A 22,410-nucleotide genomic window follows, 5' to 3' on the forward strand; every position below is an offset into this window, starting at 1 on the left:
AATAGGACTATTATATAGAAGGGCTTATAAATACACTATTGTATTTGATTGGGAAAAAGGCTCAGGAAATTCAAAACCCTTGTGAACGGATAGATTACCAATGACGTTGCCATAATATATGACATCCAGAACTTTAGATTGTTGTTTTCTCCTTCGTCATATTTGTCTAAAAAAAGTGACGTAAAATTAATAATAATAATGTTTAGTTTCCATTGTTATCTCTGAGAGCTACAGGCGGGTCACTATATTTTCTTTGTTAACCGCCACTATGCCACCCGTAGATTGCCATATTTCATTGCATTATTTTTTTAACAATATTAAAAGAAATCAGTACAATATGTTTTAAAATTTCATGGAAAGAAATCTTCTATTACAGGTTTCCCAAGTATTCGTGGATGGATCTCTTTACCTCACTAACGTGCAGCTGGTGCATGCTGGGAACTACACCTGTCATGCTCAGAGGAATAAGGATATTACCCAGACGCATGTTTTGCACGTGCAGAGTAAGCAAAAGAATGCACACTTCTTTATAGAATAAAGGATTTAAGTAATCCTTGAATTTCAGGTCTCAAATCTTGTAAAACCCTTTCAATTTTTATCCCACTTTTTAAATCCATTTTTCCATCCCATACGAAGTGTAAACACGACAGTTTTAAAGAAAAAAAGATTAAAATCATTTAAGAGAGTATAATTTGTTTTAGACCTCATTTAACCGTAGAAATGAGCATTTACTGTTTATTCTCTAGAATTTCATTTTTAAAAATCTTTTCATCTAATATTCCTTTTAAATATCTTGAATATAACATAATAAAACGTTGATTTATATTAAACAGTTAATAACTCTTTTGCTTGCATAATCTTTTTTTACTTTTCGCTTCATGATTAATTTCGACTAATATGTGAATTATTTTACTTCATTGAAAGAAATGTGACATACATTATATTTGAAACTCAAATAATAATAATAATAATAATAGATTATGCTACTTAAAAAAAATCCTTTATATCTAAATGTATGTTTCATTGCTGAGTTTCTTAAATGTCTTTGTCTTGTTTATATTAGCTCTGCCAGAGGTTCATGTGGTGCCAAAACTTCAGTCCAGGGCCCCGGGAGAACTGGCTGAAATGGAATGTCACGTGATCGGTGTGCCTCAGCCAAGAGTTTACTGGCTGAAGAACGATGAGGAACTGAAGATGGGATCCGAAAAGTATACAATTATAGGTAAGCGTATTCTTACATCGACTTCTTCTTTCTTTGTTTAGTTATTTATAAGTAAGCATGCATATACACACCTCCAATTCGCATGCATTTACGCTCGGTTTATATATGTATTTTATATATATTATATATGTACATGCACCTACACAGAATCTTTATTGATTTTTTTTTAGATATTAAATTTAAAATAATGATTTCTTCACTATAAAATAAACGTGATTTCGCTGAATACATTTTTATGCTATGGAGAAAGAATTTTGTGCCTAACCATGTTCGAGGGATACCCAGAAACTAAGTTGCATTAAGCAATTAAAGGAAATAAAATGATCATTAGAAAAACACTTTTATTGTAAAATAAAGTACAATGTTAGAGTGTTTATCAACACAGTTATTTAAAAATGACTTCTATTTTTTTGGCAATGAGTCAGCAAAATAGAGGCGCGTGCTTAAAATCATGAACGCGGCAAATATTTCGAAAGGAAACCTACTTTCAGGTTACACCTCGTATCATAAAAAGGATTATATAAGTCTGTATTCGTGAAATTTTTCCCGGGAGAAAAAATATTTATTCTTGTAAAGGCATTATTGTTATTAGTAAGCTTAACTACATAAGGTACATTCATGTCATCGAGAATTGACATAAGAATCGAAGAATAAGAATGTCCACAGTTTCTGAATAGAAATGTATTTACCTGCTGCGTGTTGTGAATCCGAAAAGAGTTTAATGTATCAGGAGGAAGTGCATGAAGAAATAACACCCGGATTAAAAAATTGTAAAAATTATTAATATTCAAGGAACAATTACTTTTACTTATCAGGAATTTAAGATCTTATTGAAAATGAATGCGGAATATTGACATTACAGAGTCTTTACCAATAGTTTTCAAATTATTATTATTTAATAGGATTGTGTTAACAAGATCTTGCTAAGCGACAACCAATATTATGTAAAAAACTATACAAAGGGTTGAGTTGTGAGTTTTTATTTCAATTTATTTTAGTTTTAAACTTTATTTGCTTTGCCCTTTTTTTTAAAAAAAACTTAGTTCATTGATAAAAAACTGCATGCATTAATCTTTGAGTTTTCAATTCCCATTTGATTACTTGTTTAAACAATATATGGGATGTGAAAATCTAACATGAATGTAGTATTTTATGAAGTAAAGTAATCTAATCTAGCTCTCGTGGATAAATACCAATATAGCATTACTTTCCTCTCCGTTTTCTTCCGGTCTCCGTCTATATTCTCAATGCTTAGATTCATCTTACACACAAGATATTTACTGTATTTTAATGAAACCCATTAAAATATTGTGATAAGGAAAATTCAGGTACATTTATTAATAGAATGTAGTTTTTTTTTTGTTGTTTTATATGGCATTTTATGCTATCAATCGTCACCGACTGTCACGGTCTGTGCCGAAAATTTAACATTCAATGACTAGTGATAGACGAGGCCAGAATGGAAAATAGGTATCGGTTACCGATCATTGACGAGGCGCTTGAAGTGATAAAAGCAGCAATATGTATACATTGCATGCAAAATTTCGCATTTTTAACAAGCAGTGAAATGAAACACTACATTTTAAATTTATATGTCATTTGGCTGAATGAACACATTCATTTCGGAAGATGCTTTGTGTTTGTTTTCGAACACATTTCATGCATAGAAATAATTTGCATTTCGCTTCCTATTCTACACAATTATGAAAATTAGTGGGGATTGTCTTTCAAAAACATTCAGGCATAGTTTCCAATAAAGATGAATTTGTAGTTAGAGGTATTTTTCCCTTATCGATTGAAAGCAAAATTTGACCCATAAATATAATTGCAGCCACAAAACACATATATTGCATTTTAATTGTAGCGTTTTTAGAGTCGTCGTATTTACATGCTTCTAAATTACATACAGACAGAAGTGCTACGCTTTATTGAAAACTTTATGGGCATTTTAAAATATAGATGCTAAATATGTATGTCAAATAGATTCTCTACCGTTTGTAGTTACTGTATTATACTATATTTGAACACCAGACAGAGAGACTTCTTCTGAATAGATTTTGCACAACATATGACAAAAATTAATAAATTTGGTGTAAAAACTATTTGCAAAATTTTATGTTTAGCTCAAAATGTTTTGGAGTTATCTTTGTCACAGACAGTTAGACAGATATAATTCCAAAAATGTGTTTCATGAACTTAGGACGGGGGGGGGGTCTAAAACGTGCAGACTCGACAAAATCTCGAGTACGAGTTTTTTGATGATTACAATACTTTCTTTATACTTCGATTACGAGAAAAGAAAAAAATGTCAGGATTATTGAAAACAGATTTTTTAAATTGAAATCTACGGTTCTTCGTTTTAGTATATGTTAACAGACTATCGAAAATTCTGTTACATATTCAAGGATGATAAGAGAAAATAAGAGGAGATGTAAAAATTGCCGCAGTCTACAGCTTTGCTTTTCAGTAGATGTTAGCAGGCTATCGAAAATTCTGATAAGTATTCAAGGTTGATTTAGTCTATCAGAGTTTTAGCATCTTAATTTCATATGAAAGTTTGTAAAGCAGTGTACCAGTCCAATGGAACCAAAAGGAGCAAAAACATTCAGTGACATTTTAATTTTTATGCTTAAATATAATATAGTATTCCATTGAAATGTTCAACGAGCCTTCTTTTGCAGGCAACAGCACTTCCCTGGTCGTGGGGAAGATTACTTACAGTGACACAGGTGCTTATATGTGTGTGGCCACAAACCCAGCCGGTACAACGAGAGATATTAGTTCTCTTGTGGTACAGGACCAGCCTGCTAGAAGTGAGCAATGAAACTTTTTTTTTCATATTTAAAATGAATTATTTACTAAAAAATCTGTGTTCATAGTAAATATAGAAGTAATTTGATATTCATAACGGAACGAAAATCTACTATTGAGCTTTTTCAAAATTTCATAAAAACAAATCGTTTAAAAATTTCTAAAGCCAAAAGTGTATGCATTAAAAGAATAGGTTATGAAGGATTATTTCTACTGTAATTAAAAATATTATTAATAACTTTTAAAGTAGCTTAAATAATACGTTTTGCAATTATAATCTTACATTCTGGTGATCATATTTAATTCAGATTAACATTAATCTAACATGAAATGACAGAAGAGTTTCTCAAAAGAAATATTACTAGTGTCTAGCCTTTCTCAAATATGATAGCTTCCATCTTCTTTTTATAAAAAATTATTTAAGAGTTTTAATCCCTTCTCAGAATGAAGATTTTAATTATACCATTTTAATAGTTAAAGCGAAATTTGTATTTTTTTAGGTTTTTATTTTAATAAAAACTAGTATCTGACTTAAGCAACTACATAGATGTTTTGATAAATAGCAAATTTTTTTTAAAAAGATGTATGTCATTTCGTTATAAGTTAAATTTAAAAAAAAATATATATATCATTTAATTTAACTCTCAGGTAGCTGCAGACTTTTAAAGTTTTGTGTCAATACCTGAAAATTTGAAATTTTTTTAGAATTTTTCTTATAGAATCGAACTAATCTGTAAAGTCCCTTTCTATCAGAGAGACAAATTTGTATTCAAATAGATTTCTTTTTCTTTTTGAATTTGAAAATCTAATTTGTAAAACTTTTTTTGTTAAAAATATAATTATTCTCTTTTCCTTATCTATCTCTTATGTAAAAAAAGCAGATACATTTTAGTAATTCTTTTTTAAAATGTTATGAATAATTTTTTTCAAAAATTAATAAAAACCTTTTTTTATATTTTAATACAGCAAATTTTTTAAATCTTAACTTTTTATTAACTTTTTATCATTACATTTTTTTTCACATCTTAAATTAATTTTCTTAAGAATGGAAATACCACGAAGTACTTTTTTTTATGTCGTTTCTGATTTCAATTAAATCCACAATATGTTTAATTAGCGAGAATAATTTTTAAATAGTAGCTTTCGTTAACTATATATAGAGTGTTTTTTTTATTTCGAATCAAAAACTAATTATTTTTTTTATAAATGAATATAAATACTTCAGGAAAAACAACAAAGAATTAATTTTGATATTTTTAATAAAACTATTTACTGAAAAAACTAAGCATTTAATTAAAATTTACTTCAAATAAAAATGATTGAAATTATTATTTTTATTATTCGAAAAATAAAGCATACAGAAGTTTAGAAAATAATTTTTAAAAATATGTTGCCGAGAAATTATTACTTTAAAGTTCAGGACACAGAAGATAAAATATTTTGTTTTTCCATTTAAATAGATATTTTTATGGAAGTATTTAATAATCAAATAGAATATTTTTTTTGAATAACAAAATAATATCTCACTGAAAGTTATTTTAATGAAATTCAAAGAAAAAAGTTAATTTAAATCCAGGTTACTTTGCAATCTTAAGTTTTAATTCTAATATATTTATGTAATATATTAGATGTTTATGTTAGTTATAAATATCTAAGATATTAATTATTAGATTTTATGTTTTGTAATGCAATAATAAAATAGAGTAGAGAGTCTATCCAATACATTTAAGTTTTAGAAATTAATTCAAGAAAAATTAATAATTTAAGAAATAATTAAAAGAAATTAGAACAAAACATTGGCATTTGCATGTCATTTATACTCATATTATGAAAGATAATTTCTTTTCCTATGTATGAATTTATTTCGTTTTTTACACACGTTTCCTATTTTTGTACAACATTCCGAGATTTTTAATTTTTTGAAGTTACTACAAAACTATTAAATTTGCATCTGTGATCTTAAGCTTCTTTGATCTATTACAAAAGATACTGATCTGTCTAATTTTTTCGACTCTGATAAAGACAAGGTGATTACAAATTATCCTACAGAGCGTGGCATATAGCAAAGTGTTATGAAAAGCTACGAAGACAATAGAGTGAATTATGCGATGATAATGAAGAGGTTATTAAAAGAGCTTTCACAAGAAAAAATGCTCCAGCTATTGAAACAAAGTAAAGGGGATTAAAACTTTAAGAAAAATTTTACAGCTTATGTGTTTAAATCTCTATAAAATAATGAAATTTTTTTTGAAAAATGTGTTTTTTATAATAAATTTGTACATTGCAGGATTAAAGACATTTCGCAAGTGTTAAAGAAAATAAATAAAATTTACTTATCCTTATAACTCAACTATAAATTTCGGTCAAGCGAATTTTTTATAACTAAATTTTTACGTGAAAGGATCAGATTACGTAAAATAGAGATTCAATTAATTAAATGTTCATTCACATTTTTTTCAAACGGAGTTTGTATGCAAAAATTGAGATTAAGTTTAAATAGAGATTCGATTAATTAATTGTTCTTTTGGATGTGAAGTTATATTAAGAGCTCTAATAAATATTCATCAAGTTCGCTGTATGCAAAAATAAAATAAACTATATTATTAAATTTAATTAATAAATTTTGCTTGCGTACAAATTCAAAAGCTATTTGAAATTTTATTCCTAAATCAAAGAATTACTATCAATGAGAAATATTAATGAGTTTATTAAAAATAGAATTTTCATTATTATATTGATTAAGCAGATTGCTTATGAAAAATGTGTTGTATTATTTTTTATTGTTCTATAAACGGAACATTATTAATTGTGCTTATCGATCAAAGTCATAAAGAATAATGCTGAAATGACAAAAATCTTACGACGAAATATGTTGCAGATTGTGCAGTATTTGATTTCAAATATAACAATATCTTAAAATGTTTAATTAAAATTCATTAAATAATTAGACTAAATTTAATTTCTTTTTTATTTATCAGTTCTTAGTTTTTGTTTTTCTATTTTTTTTAATTTGGTGTTCAGAAAAATAATTGTGCCTAAATTGATATCGTAAACTTTTTGTCTTTATCGTAAACTTGTACAATTATCGCATGAGATTAAAAACAAAAATAATTTGATGTCTTATAATTTTTTATTAAATATAACTCATTATAAAAATTTATGTTAAATAAAATATACATTAGGATTTAAATTTTATTCTTTTAAACATATCAGATATCTGTTTATCTGAAAACTTCATTTTCAATCGGTCCTTATATATCGAATTAATATTGGTATTTGTATTGAAATTGGTTTGACTCTATGAGCCTAGCTACCATGAGAATTCCAATGCCTCAAAACCCAGTGTAATTTTTCGTGCACGAAAAAAGAATAGAAACTGTCTCTGTGAGATAGAGGCGCCTTTCACCCCTTGATTTCAGCTATGCGCCCGAAAATGCCAAGTCAGAGCTTTGTAGAGAATTCGGGACGAGTCCGGGTCCATAGAATTGTATAGAAATACAACACATAATTTTTATCATTTTATGCTCAAATTTTCAAATCTTGCCAGGCATTCCACACCTCGATCACCGTTTCTTTGCTTTCCACGATTGGGGCGTGTCCGTCTATGAACCTGACAACTGTCGTCTTTACCATCAAATCCAAAGCACGGACGTCATTCCCGGCACGCAAGAATATGTGTGTGGAGACAGAGGACTGAACTGCTCTTGGGGTGCCGCTATTAATGTTGCTGACCGATATGTGTACGCCTCGCAACCCAATAAAGATAGAATTCTCATCATCTCCAGATTACAGATGGTAGTGGTTGATGTGAGTATGCGTTTGCTTATCTATTAATATATATTAGGTGCTTGCATGTATTTTAATCAGCGACATCTATTGGCAAACATGCGAAGTATCTATATAAATTACAACGGTTTTTGGTTTTACCAATTTGCTATTACTAAATTGTTATCATTTTTAAAGTTTTGAATTTAATATTACTGACTTATTCAGTGTATAAAGATCCCAATCATGGAACTAATATGCTTCCCAATGGATTTTTCCCCAAGAGGAGATACCTCAAATAATGAATGTATTTCCTCAGAACTTCCGATAACGTTTTTTAAATGCTTGTATTTGTATGTAATCTTATATGCTAAAAAATGCACGATGTGAAATTCAAAAAAGGCTGCCGCTATCTGATATAGAGCAGTTTGACAACGGAAATAAACTTATCTTGTGAAGATATTTTAAAACATGTTTCCTTTTCGCATTACCCGTTTTACACATTTTTTTTTATTAAATCGATGATGCTATCGACTTTTCAAACCTATTTCGTATTTGACACATAATGCTAAATCTAGCGTTTAAAAGCAAGAGACGCATTAAAAAGTCTTATCACGTAGCCTATCACCATTTTATTATGCCTAGACATTCTGAGTAAAGAAAGGATGGTGTTAAGGAATTTAGTGAGCAACTCTATGCATACATAGTGACAGTTTCGTGTCTGCGTGTAATCTGAAAAGCTTTTAAACAAATGAGTGTAGTTAAAATTAATCTGTTGGAGGTAATTTGAAAACGATTTGGGTGATAGAAGAGCTAGGTTCTATAAGAAACTGCATCAAAAAGGAGCCAAGCAATAGTGATTTTAATCCAACAATATTTTTATTCCAAATACTCAAAAATAGAGAGCTACTTTGTCAATTGTTCATTGGATAATTTTTTTAATGTTACAATGACTACAAGAGCAGTGACAACATGCTTACAATCTCAGTACCACCGAAAAAGTGTTAAGTTTGGTGAATTTTATAAAAAAAGTTGTGTTAAACTTTTCCAATACATTTTGATTTACTAATTGTATTCCGTCTATGGAAAGGACGTTTTTTTTCTATAAATCATATAAAAATCTGGTATTAATTTTCACTGAGAGCTATCAAAATATTCAGAACCAATTTATTTGTTAAGTGATTCTTTTGAAGTTTTATAAGTTAAGTTCAGAAGTGAAAAAAGACGTAGCAGTCTACATGTCAAACCATAATTTTTATGTACAAATTTGTCATCACTTTGCAACCAAACTACATTTTATATATTTCCTTAAAAATAGACTTCGTTAGGGTGACACATGATGGGAATTTGATCGTTTATAGTCCAACGTTATTTGTTAGGTCTACAGGAGGGATGAGAACTGTTTTAACTATATGGTGACATATAGTATTCTGGTACTCGAAGTATCTTTTTAGTAAATACTAAAAACATTGTAATAAAATACTAAAAAACTGAAAAAACTAAAATACTGAAAATACTTAATATACCAAAAAACAGAAAATACTAAAATACTGAAAATACTACAGACATTGTAATAAAATACTAAAAATACTACAGACATTGTAATAAAATACTGAAAATACTAAAATACTGAAAATACTAAGCTTCAGTGTTCAAAGTGCAATATGGTTTATTTTAATATACACTTTTAGATACTTAAGTGTTTTATTTATTTGGTTTAAAGAGCCTTAAAAGAATTATTTTCTTTTTATAAACTTATATTTAATGACTTCTAGCCAATGAAAACTGAATTAATCACGTCATTCTTTCTTCATTCATGAAGTTATTTAAGAACATATAAGCTCATTTTTGGAAACATGTGCGCAATAAAGTTTGATTTATAATTTATTTTTAATACTTGTAAAATAGTTCTTATTGCTGACTTCTTATGTAGACATTTAAAGACGTACATAATGTCTGTCCCTTTAATTCATTTTTCTAGGTGGTGGTGACAGACAAGTTCCCTGTAGAACTTCACTACGTTCCTAATTTGGACCAGGTGTGGGTCTTGTGTTGGAGAGGATATCAGGACAGAGGAACGAAGACCATCCAAATAATTCGAGACGCCAGTCAGAAGAAGAAACACCACACTGTTCACCCTGAACCGGTGGATGGGCACTTTGATCTTGTAAGCACTCTTATTTCGAAAATAAGACATGAAATTTATATATAAAATGTACAAACAATAGAAATAAAAAACATTGAATTCTGAAAATAGTGTACTCCCAACATTTAGAAATAGCAATAATTAAAACTGTAAAGCTGCTGGAGTATTTGTTGGTATAGTAAATGCAATTACTTTTAGACGATGAAGGGTGTTATAAAAAGAAGAATTCGCAGATGATATTAGCAAAAATTTTGAAGAGGAAATAATTATTCTAAACATACTCAATGCTTCAACAAAACTTAATATTAATTCCATTAGGATATTGAAACATTTTAGGTTAGTTGAATGAAGGTGCATAAAGATCGTAAGGTTATTTTATGTTTTCTACTTTTTTTTTTAAATTTGAAAAAGGGTTTAAACTTGAAACCAGCGAAATATTCGAAGAAATAATTATCACAAATATAGATTTCTGCACTATCATTTCACTTTAATAGAGGTGGGCATTCCAAATGCAGGCAATGATTTTTTTTTTTTTGTAGTTTTTATTCTAGTTTTCATTTGCATTTCGTACATTACTTGCTTAAAACCTTGTAAGTTACTTGCTTGCTTATGTATTTTATAATTAATGCATATCTTCATAGAGATAATATATTATACAGAGTTTTGTATAAAATATCTATTTTGAAATTTCACACTTATATGTTTAATTTCATATATAACAACTTTGTAACTTCATCTTACACACGGGCTAGTTTTAGTATTATATGTATTGATTTATGTTTTATTTAATTTCTTTTTAATACGCAGATGAATGTTTTTATTCTGTATTGAATTTTAAATATTCTACTGTACTAATTTGAGTAAATGTTACTTTTTCATGGCTAGAGCAATATTTTTTTCTTTTTACTTTATATGACACTTATTTTGAATTACTGTGTTCTAAAAATTACATATGAAATACAAGGTTTTATTTTTCTCAAATTTCTGTATCTCACACCTTATTCATTGCTTGTTTGAAAGCAGTTTTTATTACATAGATTGTTAAAAGAGCAGTTATTTCAATAAAACCAATTCCATCATTATTAAACTGTTTTTCATAAGTATTATTTAAGTGTCACATACAGTTGCAATTGCTTGGCTTTTTTACTATGTATCACATGTGATGTAATATTTCTAATTACTCTTTTACGTCATAGATACTGTGCAAATTTTAAACTCCCATTTTAAATTTACATAAAAAAAATACTACAATTTAGCTTCCTCTCATCTTCACATTGGCTTCAGTACATTGGTATTTCTCTACGAGTTGAATATTTATTTCATTTTTGTGAATATTATAATCATTCTCATACCAATGTCCCTTTAATATATATTTTTGTAGTTTGAAACGTTGTATAATTTTTATCTAATCTTATACTTTACTCTGTTTGTATTTACATTCAATGCATAAATTTTCTTTTGCTTTTTATATGTCGCGTATTTTATTTTTTTGTAAATATATCCATATTTATCGTATATAAGAATATCCATATCCATCGTATATAATAATTTCCATATCCACAAGAATATCCATATCCATCATATATAAGAATAGCCATATCCACAAAAATATCCATATCCACAAGAATATTCATATCCATCGTATATAAGAATATCCGTCTCCATCGTATATAAGAATTTCCATATCCATCATATATAAGAATATTCATATCCATCGCATATAAGAATATCCATATCCACAAGAATATTCATATCCATCGTATATAAGGATATCCATATCCATATCCACAAGAATATTCATATCCATCGTATATAAGGATATCCATATCCATATCCACAAGAATATTCATATCCATCGTATATAAGGATATCCATATCCATATCCACAAGAATATTCATATCCATCGTATATAAGGATATCCATATCCATATCCACAAGAATATCCATATCCATCGTATATAAGTATATCCATATCCATCGTATATAAGGATATCCATATCCACAAGAATATTCATATCCATCGTTTATAAGAATATCCATAAGAATATTCATATCTATTGTATATAAGAATATCCATATCCACAAGAATATTCATATCTATCGTATATAAGAATATCCATATCCACAAGAATATTCATATCCATCGTTTATAAGAATATCCATAAGAATATTCATATCTATTGTATATAAGAATATCCATATCCACAAGAATATTCATATCTATTGTATATAAGAATATCCATATCCACAAGAATATTCATATCCATCGTTTATAAGAATATCCATAAGAATATTCATATCTATTGTATATAAGAATATCCATAAGAATATTCATATCCATCGTATATTAGAATATCCATAAAAGTATCCATAAGAATATCCATTAAGAGCATAATATTTATTATCTTATTACATTTTTCAGTTCCAATTTCTAGAGTATTTCTTCAGAATTGATGCATATTCATCAATTCAGTGGCGATCTAGAATCTGAGATTTCTTTACATGCTAAAGAAAATAGCAAATCCAAAGAATCGGGGAAAATTTGAGATTGTTATTTTTTCCCTAGAACTAAGAATGGAACATATTTCAATCATGCATTTGTGCCGATTTAGAGCCATCAAGGATTGTAAAGAACTAAGAAGAAGATATAAAAGATTATAAAAAAGTAATAAAAATGACAAAATGGAAAAATATAGGGCAGATTTTGAACAAATCTGGAAAATCTTGGACATTTCTTCGTTAATATTCATCTAGCTCGTTTTTATCTATACAAATATCTTAATATTTTTGGAACATTTCTCAAGGAAAACTAATATATAATAGAGGATTTAGGGAAAACACCACAGTCTTTTCTAGCGTATATGCTCAATTTAGAGTTTTCTTTTATAAAGCTGGTTCGTAGAATATATACTTTTTAAAACTTATTAACTACTTATAAAAGGTAATTTATACGTACATCCTGAAATAAATATATATCAACGTATTTTTGTTATGTGATATATGTTTTTATTATTTTCAAAGCCATTTTATTTTACGAAAAAGGATCTATTCTACACTTGCTATATACAATGCACGTATGTCTGGTAATAAGTAGAATAGCTGCATGAACTTATTTTCATTTATTTCAGGTCAGTGGTTTATTCGTGCCGTCACCCCAAGATCTGGGACATGGATGGAAGTATGGTTACGTTGTGCATACCAACCAAAGAGGAATGTACAAACTAGATTTGCAAGGCATGAAATACCTCAAGACAGTGGATTTGACTCCCTACAATTGCGCTCCCAAATCTGCGGACTTTGCTTCCTTCGGTAAATTATATAATAAATATTTTTTTAAAGTATGATAGAGTAGTTCCTTACTTTATGTTCCTTTGTTTTGTGTGTCCCATACTTTGTGTTCTTTTGCTTTGTGGCTCCTTTGACAGTTTTAGCAGTTGCTCTTTCTATAAATTATAATGGGAATTTTACTGATATTTCTCGAGTTTGTTTTTAATTCTGAGTGTGATTTAGCAATAAATAAATGCTTGATTGTATTATTAATATACATTTTTCAAAAATTATAAATTAACCAGATGAGTTTTATTTCTTAAAAACAAATCCTTAAGTCCGTTAACTAGAAAAATAATTAGTTTTAAATTCTGTAAAATATTTGATAAATATGGTGCCACATTTTGAATAGATTTGTATAATAGAACAGTTTTACACACTTTAAAAAGTTTTTTTCATTGAATATATGCCTCTAAAATATTCAGAAAGCTTAATAGCTATTACAAAAGGAGAATTAATCAATAATAGTAACTATCTCCATATTTATCAGCATGAAACATGAATAAAAGCACTGAATAATGAATGATTTTGTTTCTCAGATTCTTTTTCTTCAGTACTTGTATATTTTTAGAGACATTCAAAATTTCTTTCTTCAACCAACAAGGAACCAGTGAAGCATCCACTCTATATCTATACTAAGATTATTATATATATATAATGTACATATGCATATAAAATGCTTAGATTAATTCATATTACCAACAGTCTATTTCTCTATAATAAGACGCTAAATATTTGTCTAAAATAATCTTCTAGATTTGAATATCTCCTTTAAAATAAGTGTGCTAAAAAATAAAAAATAAAATATGTATGGATATTCCCATTGAATTACTTATTTTAGGTTGCTCTTTCTTTCTTATTGTTTGCTATGTGTAATTATTATAACAATTAGAAGTAACTCCTAGAATATAGTTTCTATAGTTTCCTATCAGTTTCTATTTTTACTCAATTTTACATAAAATCACGTTCTTTATATTTTAACCGTATGTCTGACAGTATGGTCAGTTTGGCTTTTGCGCCACTAAACCTCACAATCCTATCCTATCCTATCCTAGAATATAATAATATTAATGTCTGTTCCTAATTTTTGTTCGTAACATTTAAATCGTTTCTCAAGGTGGCTTGGTCATTCTGGAATGTCTGGAACCAGTAACAGGACGTCCGACCGGACAAATCGTTCTCGATTACTTGACAGACACCGTTCTTGTGCACAGTACGACTCTGTTCGGTCGGCCTCATGTATCTCCTGACTCTAGAAGAGTGGTCACTCTGAAAGCAAATGACCATAGCGTCATCATTGTGGCTCAAGAGATTACGGAAGACGGTGAGATTTGCTATCATTATTTAAATTCTTAAAATATATGTTTCCAAATAAATGAAATTTGGTTTTCGAATTTCAATATTTACATCTAATCTTATTCTTTACAGATTATTTGGCAAAGCGCTTTCAACTAATCCTTTATATATTATTTTATTAACTAGCTGCCTTTGACCACTAGTTTGTTCCACCCAGACTTTTCACTTTTTAAGCTGTTAATTACATTAATGATTAATATAGAATACATTTTTTTTTTCAAAAAAATTTCATCGTGTTATTTGAAACAACTGAATTACATCAATTCGAATCAATTTACTGCAAATTAAAAAGATGTTAAAATAATGGAAATTATAATAACATAATAATAATAATAATAACTGCAAATAGAGAATGTTAAATAAAGTTAAAATAAGGTTTCTTTGTTTCTGCAAAAGGAACTTCAAAAATTACAAAGATCCAATTTCAAAGCATAATTTACGATAAACTAAAAGTTAATTTTTGTATTGTGCTATATAAAAAGCATTGAATTCTGACTATTGTTCCGAAAAAATACGTCCATTGGATGTACGATGAAAACTCCTTGAAGGAGCTTTATTCTGCAGTAAATAGAATCAAAACGTAGACAGAAACATCATTTGTAGAAATTAACTATATACAACAGCAGCATCACAACTCATTCAGAGAAAGAAACATTCCAAAGAAAAATTTCATTAGATTCGACTACTCAACCATACGCCTGTGCGCTTTCACTTTTATAACTCCTGTATTAGCACATCGAAGGCTTTATAACAAACGTGGAATTATAAATTCGCCGAGATTCTCAAACACTCGGGATTTCTTTAATTTTTTTTATCGCCATGGCCAAGGAGTTATTAACTTGCTACTTATTCAAATATTTCTAAACCATCCTTTCTTTCCATGAGATTGGGTTAAGGAGCAATACTATAAATTCATTACACTATATGCAGTGTTGGTATAGTGTAATATAAACTGTTCTTTAGTGAGTTTGAGATTTAGATCTAAAATATTTGATTTTTTAACTTAAATATAAGTACAGATAATTATATTCAGTGCATTAGGTATATTTTGGATTCAAAAATTAAAGTAACTTTTTGTATAATTCCAATTGAATCTTGAATTTTAACAATTTTACCTTTTTTTCAATGATTATTTTGGGCATAAATCGGTATATTAAAAAAAAGGCTTATGCATTGTTTTCGGAAATAAATATGAATAATGTCGAGATAGGAATGTTCGTAATTTTCTTGTAACCTTGAGTATTTTTGCGACTTTTGAGTATATACATGCATTATTTCACTAGTACAATGTATTAATTTTTAACCATTTAAAACAGTGCAGCCCGAGTCGTTCAAAGTAAAATCGAATTGGACTTTAGTTCAAGATAGTCGTAATATAACCAAATTATATCCATGTAACTTAACCATTGTTCTTGTACTTTTAAGTCTTTCTAAAAACATTCATAACTTCGAGTTTTCCCCTCCACAGGTCTTCGTTTCCTATTTGACGTGAAAACAACCCTCCAGATTAGCGATGTGGCGTTCTTTCCTTCGAGGACAACTCACTCCTACGATCTCTACGCTACATCGTCTTCTAAGGAGGACATTCTCTTCGTGGACCTCTCCGATGGCAAAGTGGAAATGATCACTGGTATAGGACGACCCTCCGATCCCCGACTGGCTACCTGGGGCAACAGCAACCGACCCATTGTCAGTGCAGGAGTGTTCGGCACATACATGGCCACCACTGCTGAAGACGCCCTTTTTGTGGTGAACGGGAAGACGAGGACTGTGAACTGCGAGATTGGGTCCATTGTCCATCCTAGAATGATGGTGTGGGTGAGAGCGCCATGAATCCAACCTTTATTCCTATAAAGGCCTCGTCCTTGATTTTGTTCAGGTTGAGTGGGGCATTCGCCTTCGTTAGTTTGTTTTTTTATCGTAAACAAATATGCATTTTTTTTAACCCTCCAACTGCTTATCCCGCGATTTCCGCGGGTTAGATGCCAGTCTATTTTTTATTGAATCCCGCGTTTTTCACAGTTTATCTTTTATGATTGCAGATTTTTTTATATCATAATATTATCGCGGAGCATACGATAAAAGGAAACTTTGTCTAAAAAATATTTAAACTTATTTGCAAGCGTCGCATCTAAATTGTGATTTTAAAAATTGCGCAGTCAGAGAGTTAATTTCCATTGAAATACATCAACATTAATATTAATCGACGCATCAATATTGCATTGTTTTTTTTATTTGGAACAAGTTAAATTCTTTTAAATTGTTTTATTTCCCATGAAATGGCATACTAAATTTTTATTTGGGGAGTGACAACGCTTTGATTGTTAATAATATACAAATGTATTTGAAAGTCATAAAATTAAATTTAAATGTCCATCCATTAACTATTACATGTGTTTCAGATGTTTTACATTCTATTGAATGTCCAATTTGGCATTCCTGCACGGAGGCATCATTTGGATGTCTTTGAAAATATTAATATATATATAATATATATAAATCATATGTTTATTTAATATAAATAGTTAATATTTTGAGATTTAAGTGACGCAAGTGAATATTTTCTTATACATTACTCTGTTAGAAAAATATTAAAACTGAGCGATTTAGTGTTAATTGCTAACTAATTTTCAAAAACTATAAGTTCATAAATTTGTCTTTAATAAACTTTCGAAACGAAGGTTCCACTTGACCAGAATTCAGTTAATTTATAAACGACTTTATTCCTTAAATTGCCAAGCAGGCTTGGTATATCTTACTTGACAGCTCATGATTTCTCCTGCAACTAATTTGCACAAAATGTACACCACTTCTTCCATTATTCACTTCCGGACACTTTTTCGTAACGTTTTCGCACATAATCTGTCCTGTGTTACCGCACACTGTGTTCTGTAGTTTGTTTCCAACTTAGTAATTCATTCAAACGAACAATAAATTGTGTATGTATAAGAAATATTCTACCGTCATATATTGTATTTGTCACCGTGTATATTTGTTTTACCATATTTAACACTATGTACATTGATTCATTGAGTTGCTATTAGTGATGCAGATTTTTCTACTGATTATTCTTGTATATAATACATAAAGATATGATTGTGATATTTTGTTCCATTTCTTATAGTTGTAGAAAAGAGGGAAACTCTAGGTTCGCTGCCTTCAGAATAGCGCAGTCGTGGAGAGCATAGCTCAATAATGGATTAATTATTTCATTTTATGAATCGGTTAATTAATTAAATTTATCCTGAAACTAAAATTTATATTATTTTCAATGTATTACTTTTGTATTCAAATTTGAAAATCTAACTATCAAATCTAATTCTTAAAAAAATAGTTTCATATAAGAAGTTTTCTATTATTCATTTTATTTTTAGTAATTAATTACATTTGGATTCAAATTAATATGCTTCTTTTTGAATTTAATTTCAGTTTACCTTAGGAAATGACTGGCAATACATTGTTTTACCAATCCCTAATATGCAATTTTGATTTTTTTTCTGAATAAAGCTAAAGTAGAATTAATTATTTTTTTTTAGCATGAGCTACAAAAACTTGAATTAATATGCTAAAACATTTTCTAATCCAGAATTCACCAATAAAAATAATAATAAACAAAATAAGCGATATTTATAATGGAAAGCTGAAAGCCTTTATTTATCATAATAATTTTATTATTTTATAAAGTTTATTAGTAGTTAGTGTGTTGGTTACCTATTTTTCAGACATGTTTGAAATTCAACTAACCTTAAATGCATTAAATGATATTTCTTTATAAAATATTTATTGTAACCAGCATAGTACTACAAGCCCCTGAAATTAAACTTAAGTGCTGTATGATCCCATGTGTTTATGTGCTTAACGTAATTTACATTTACCATTAATGATTTGGTTTTGGCTGAAAAAAAGGATGCTCTCTGTACAGTTAAGCACAGCCCATGTACATCTAAGGCGTACGTCTTTCTATTCAATTAAAAAAAATTCAATAATACATACATCATGTGTAAAAGTATTAGCTTAGATAGTATCGTGCTTTGTCCATATAAAGTAACTTTGCCATAGATACATTCAAGGAAGCATTTATGTGTAAACGTCCCATAGAATTTTGTAAGTAATATACTAACTATTGAATAAAAATATACGTCAAATATGCGTGTGATGGAATTTCGCACCTAGCTGCTCATAAGGATCATTGTGTATCTAAATGAAAAATAGGATTACGATTACGATTCTGTAGTTTTAGGAAAAAATTGAAACACCATTGCATTTCTCTAATATATTTATTTATAAATATCATACAACCCTATAATTTAATTTGTTTCTTCTGTTCTGAAAATTTAAAAAAGGGAATGGAAATTGATAATAGTTATAATGTTTGATACGTGTTAATTATCAAATGAATCCTGATTGTTTTATTTGACGAGTAAATGCGAAATATCTGTAATTGTAGAATGTTTAATACATTGAGAGATTGAAATGTAAAATGACTTTTTTTTAACGCCTATCAAATTTCTACAAACAATGTAGGCTTTTTTTTAACAGAAATTCCATAAAATCTTTTTCTTTTATAGTGATCAAATTACACTGTATTTTACTTTCATTTCGCATGAACTGAAGAATGCTTTTGTGCCATATGAAGAAACTGTTTGAGTTATTTGTTTCATCTTGGGAATGTTTCAGTAAACAAATTCATTTATTTACTAATATTAAAACTATAGGAAATGTTATTATTTCATGATTTAATGTATGTGAAATTCTCTGATCTTGTATTTTGAATCGATTCTATAAAAGTTTTATTATTACTTTTCTAAACTCTCACTATCAGAAATGTTTATATTCTAAAATTGCCAATAATCTAGAGAAATGTTTGAATATTCCTTTAGAAATGACAAGAAATTTTTCTTTTAACATTAATTGTCAAATATAATTTTTTTCCAAAATGAAACTTCATAAAATAGAAGCTTTTTATTTTCTCGGTAATTTCTAAGGCATTCAAAATGTGTGAGTTTATATACGTGTTTGGAATTCAAGCAATAATTAGAATAAACACAATTTTTCATTTTTTTGATTAAAAAAGTGAATACAATTTAGATCTAACGTGACTCCTTTAACCCATAAATCGTTATATATGTATAAAAATTTACAGTTTTAATTACAATTTGCTATGAAATGTATGAGGGTTGTTGTGGAATATATAATAAATGGTTCATGTGCTTGTAAAACTTGCATTATCAGTTTCATTTATATTATAAAATCCCAATTTAATGGTTTCAGATCACATAACATGAATCCCTTAGTTAAATTATAAATAAAAATTTGAAAAAAAACCCTTTTTACCTATATGCTCTTTCCTTATAGCAGGATAGATTGTTTAAGAATTTTAATTTTTTATATTACATAGAGAACTAGAGAGGGTATTTAAAGTAATTGTATCTGAATATGTTTGGTGCTATCTGCACTCTATTTACTGAGCAGGTTCGTATTCGGGTTCAAGATATTGCATTTTGCCACTCAATTTTTAGTAAAGCGTACAAGATTCTTGCATTTAATGGAAAAGAGCGTATGGATATTATTCTAGTCTTACACTTGAGTGTGAATGTTGGCGAATATGCATAGTTATAGCAGGGAAAGTTCTTGATTATGTTTATTTAAGAATTAAGATTATGGTGGTGTTTTATGTGACAACTGTATTTGCAAAAACAAACTCTTTACGAAATATTCAATCAATATGGTGAAAAAAGAATTAATTTTACTGTTCTTCTAATTACTGGTTGTTTGAAAGTATATGTTAAACAATGTTTTTAATTATAAAATATATAAAAAATACTCGATTTCAAATAACCATATGCTGTATCATATGTATTCCAAGAATAAATACTATGTGTGAATATCAGTGTTACTTTATTCTATCTGAAACAACAGTTACAGTTAATTATTATATTTTAGCGTATTCTGACAGAATAAAAATGACGTTCAATTAGAAATATATTGTCCTTTTCCACACAAGTATTTTTATTTCTAACCAGAAGGTTATTCAGAGGTAAATAACTGATGCTTGAAAAATAAAGCTTTTTAATATATCCTTTATTCACACGAGAAAAGATAAAAATTGGAACAACCAAGCTGAATATAAAAAGAAACAACAGTCAAACAACCTTTTCATTGCAATGTAGAAATAATCAAATCTATGGTTTCTTCCTTCATTTCACTTTCTACAATTTAAATTATTAATCATAGCAGCTATAAAAAATTGAGCTATCAGTAATTAACTACAAGATAATTTTAGACTTCATTTTTAGTCAAATCTATAAAAAGAACAAACCTGCATTAATTAGAAATCGGAAAAAAAATCAAAACAGAACTTAAAAAAGAAGGAATCAAAAGATTGTTAAGGTGAAGTTTGTGAGTAACGATACAAACATGGAATGTGAATGGTAGAAGTCAGGAAGAACACATTAATGAAAATATAGAGAATAATAATAAAAAAATTTATTAGAAACATATTTCGTAGTTACAGTAAATGTATCAAATGGTAAAGTCCGGAATCTTTAAGTTCTGATTAAATTAAGTGAAATGAAACAAAAAAGCAACTCAATTTTTATTCATAAAAATATATTAATCATGATTAAAAGAATGCAAAATTTTCGTACTTCAAAATCTCAGGACTAATTAACCAAAGAACGAGTTATATTTGCTTAATTTCTTTAAAAAAAAGAAAACATTAAGTCACTGTCACAAGATTTTATTTCTTTTGAAGCGGAATAAATGCTCCCAGTTTTAATTATCAGTTCATCTACTAGCTCTACTAAAATCCATCCCTTCCCTAATAAGTATTTACAAATTTTTTTATATAACGGCAATGCGCTTCCCATTCTTTGGAAGTCATTCTGGCCATATCTTGACACAACATATTTTGTAAATTCTCCAAACTTAAAACACCAGTGCCATTTCTTTCATTGATAAGCCTTTTAAACTGTAAACTGAATTAAGAAATTATGAAATGCAATTAACATTATCCAAAGAAAAGGTTAATAAAATTAAAAGAAAAATTAAGACAATTCTTCAGAGAATGAATAATTTGGAAATCAAGCTGTAATTTTAGTTGGCGATAAATCGCCAAATGTGACAACCTTCCGAATTATTTTCTAATAATCCTAAAAGGGAAAAATTGATACTTCAAAAACGATAAATCTCCTATTTGTTGCCTACGTATTTTGAGGCTTCAACAATATGTTGTCTATGCATTTTGAGACTTCAAAAACCTCAAACCAAACCAACATCATGTTCTCACATGATAATAAGCAAAGCGAATGAAAAGACGTATTGCAACTACGGCTAAAGCAGAAGACGAATAATCAACGGCTTTTTAATCTCTTCAAATTGACGCCAAGAAAAAAATAATTCTCAGACTTCCATCTAATTCCTCCTATTCGAAATGGATCTTCCCTACCGAAACCTGCTTCTATAATGACCTCTGTAAACAAAGACATTTGGCAGGAAATGCCATCGTAATGGACACACAGTTCAGTTGTACTGAAAGGCACCGATTTTCCAGCGACATTCGAAATTTGTTTGTTAGAACATTAAATATATTGTAAGATGGTGATCATCATATGGTATGGATCATGCTCGTGAATGGTACATGTATATAAACAGCAGTAATTAAATAATAACGTTGAAATATGTGCACCTCATCCTCCCCCCTTCTGTTAAACAAAATAATCCACTAGAAATTAAAACTTTCATTGTTATTCTGTAATATTAAGCAAGTATTTATGATTACAT

The 22,410-nt window shown here is 28.5% G+C and overlaps 1 protein-coding gene across 2 annotated transcripts in view; it reads left to right on the forward strand.

Moving 5' to 3' along the window:
• The window catches only part of LOC129968204 (follistatin-related protein 5-like), a 314,851-nt gene extending 298,203 nt beyond the window's left edge, over positions 1-16,648 (forward strand). For both annotated transcript variants that reach the window (XM_056082059.1, XM_056082067.1), the window contains exons 8-15: positions 377-503; positions 1,064-1,222; positions 3,904-4,035; positions 7,581-7,840; positions 9,780-9,965; positions 13,074-13,254; positions 14,390-14,596; positions 16,097-16,648. In XM_056082059.1, coding sequence (XP_055938034.1) covers positions 377-503; positions 1,064-1,222; positions 3,904-4,035; positions 7,581-7,840; positions 9,780-9,965; positions 13,074-13,254; positions 14,390-14,596; positions 16,097-16,461 — 1,617 coding nt within the window. In that variant the 3' untranslated portion in view covers positions 16,462-16,648. The remainder of the gene's footprint in view (positions 1-376; positions 504-1,063; positions 1,223-3,903; positions 4,036-7,580; positions 7,841-9,779; positions 9,966-13,073; positions 13,255-14,389; positions 14,597-16,096) is intronic.
• The last annotated feature ends 5,762 nt before the right edge of the window (positions 16,649-22,410 follow it).

This window comes from Argiope bruennichi, chromosome 1 (assembly GCF_947563725.1).
Source record: "Argiope bruennichi chromosome 1, qqArgBrue1.1, whole genome shotgun sequence".
Classification (NCBI taxonomy): Eukaryota; Metazoa; Arthropoda; class Arachnida; order Araneae; family Araneidae; genus Argiope; species Argiope bruennichi.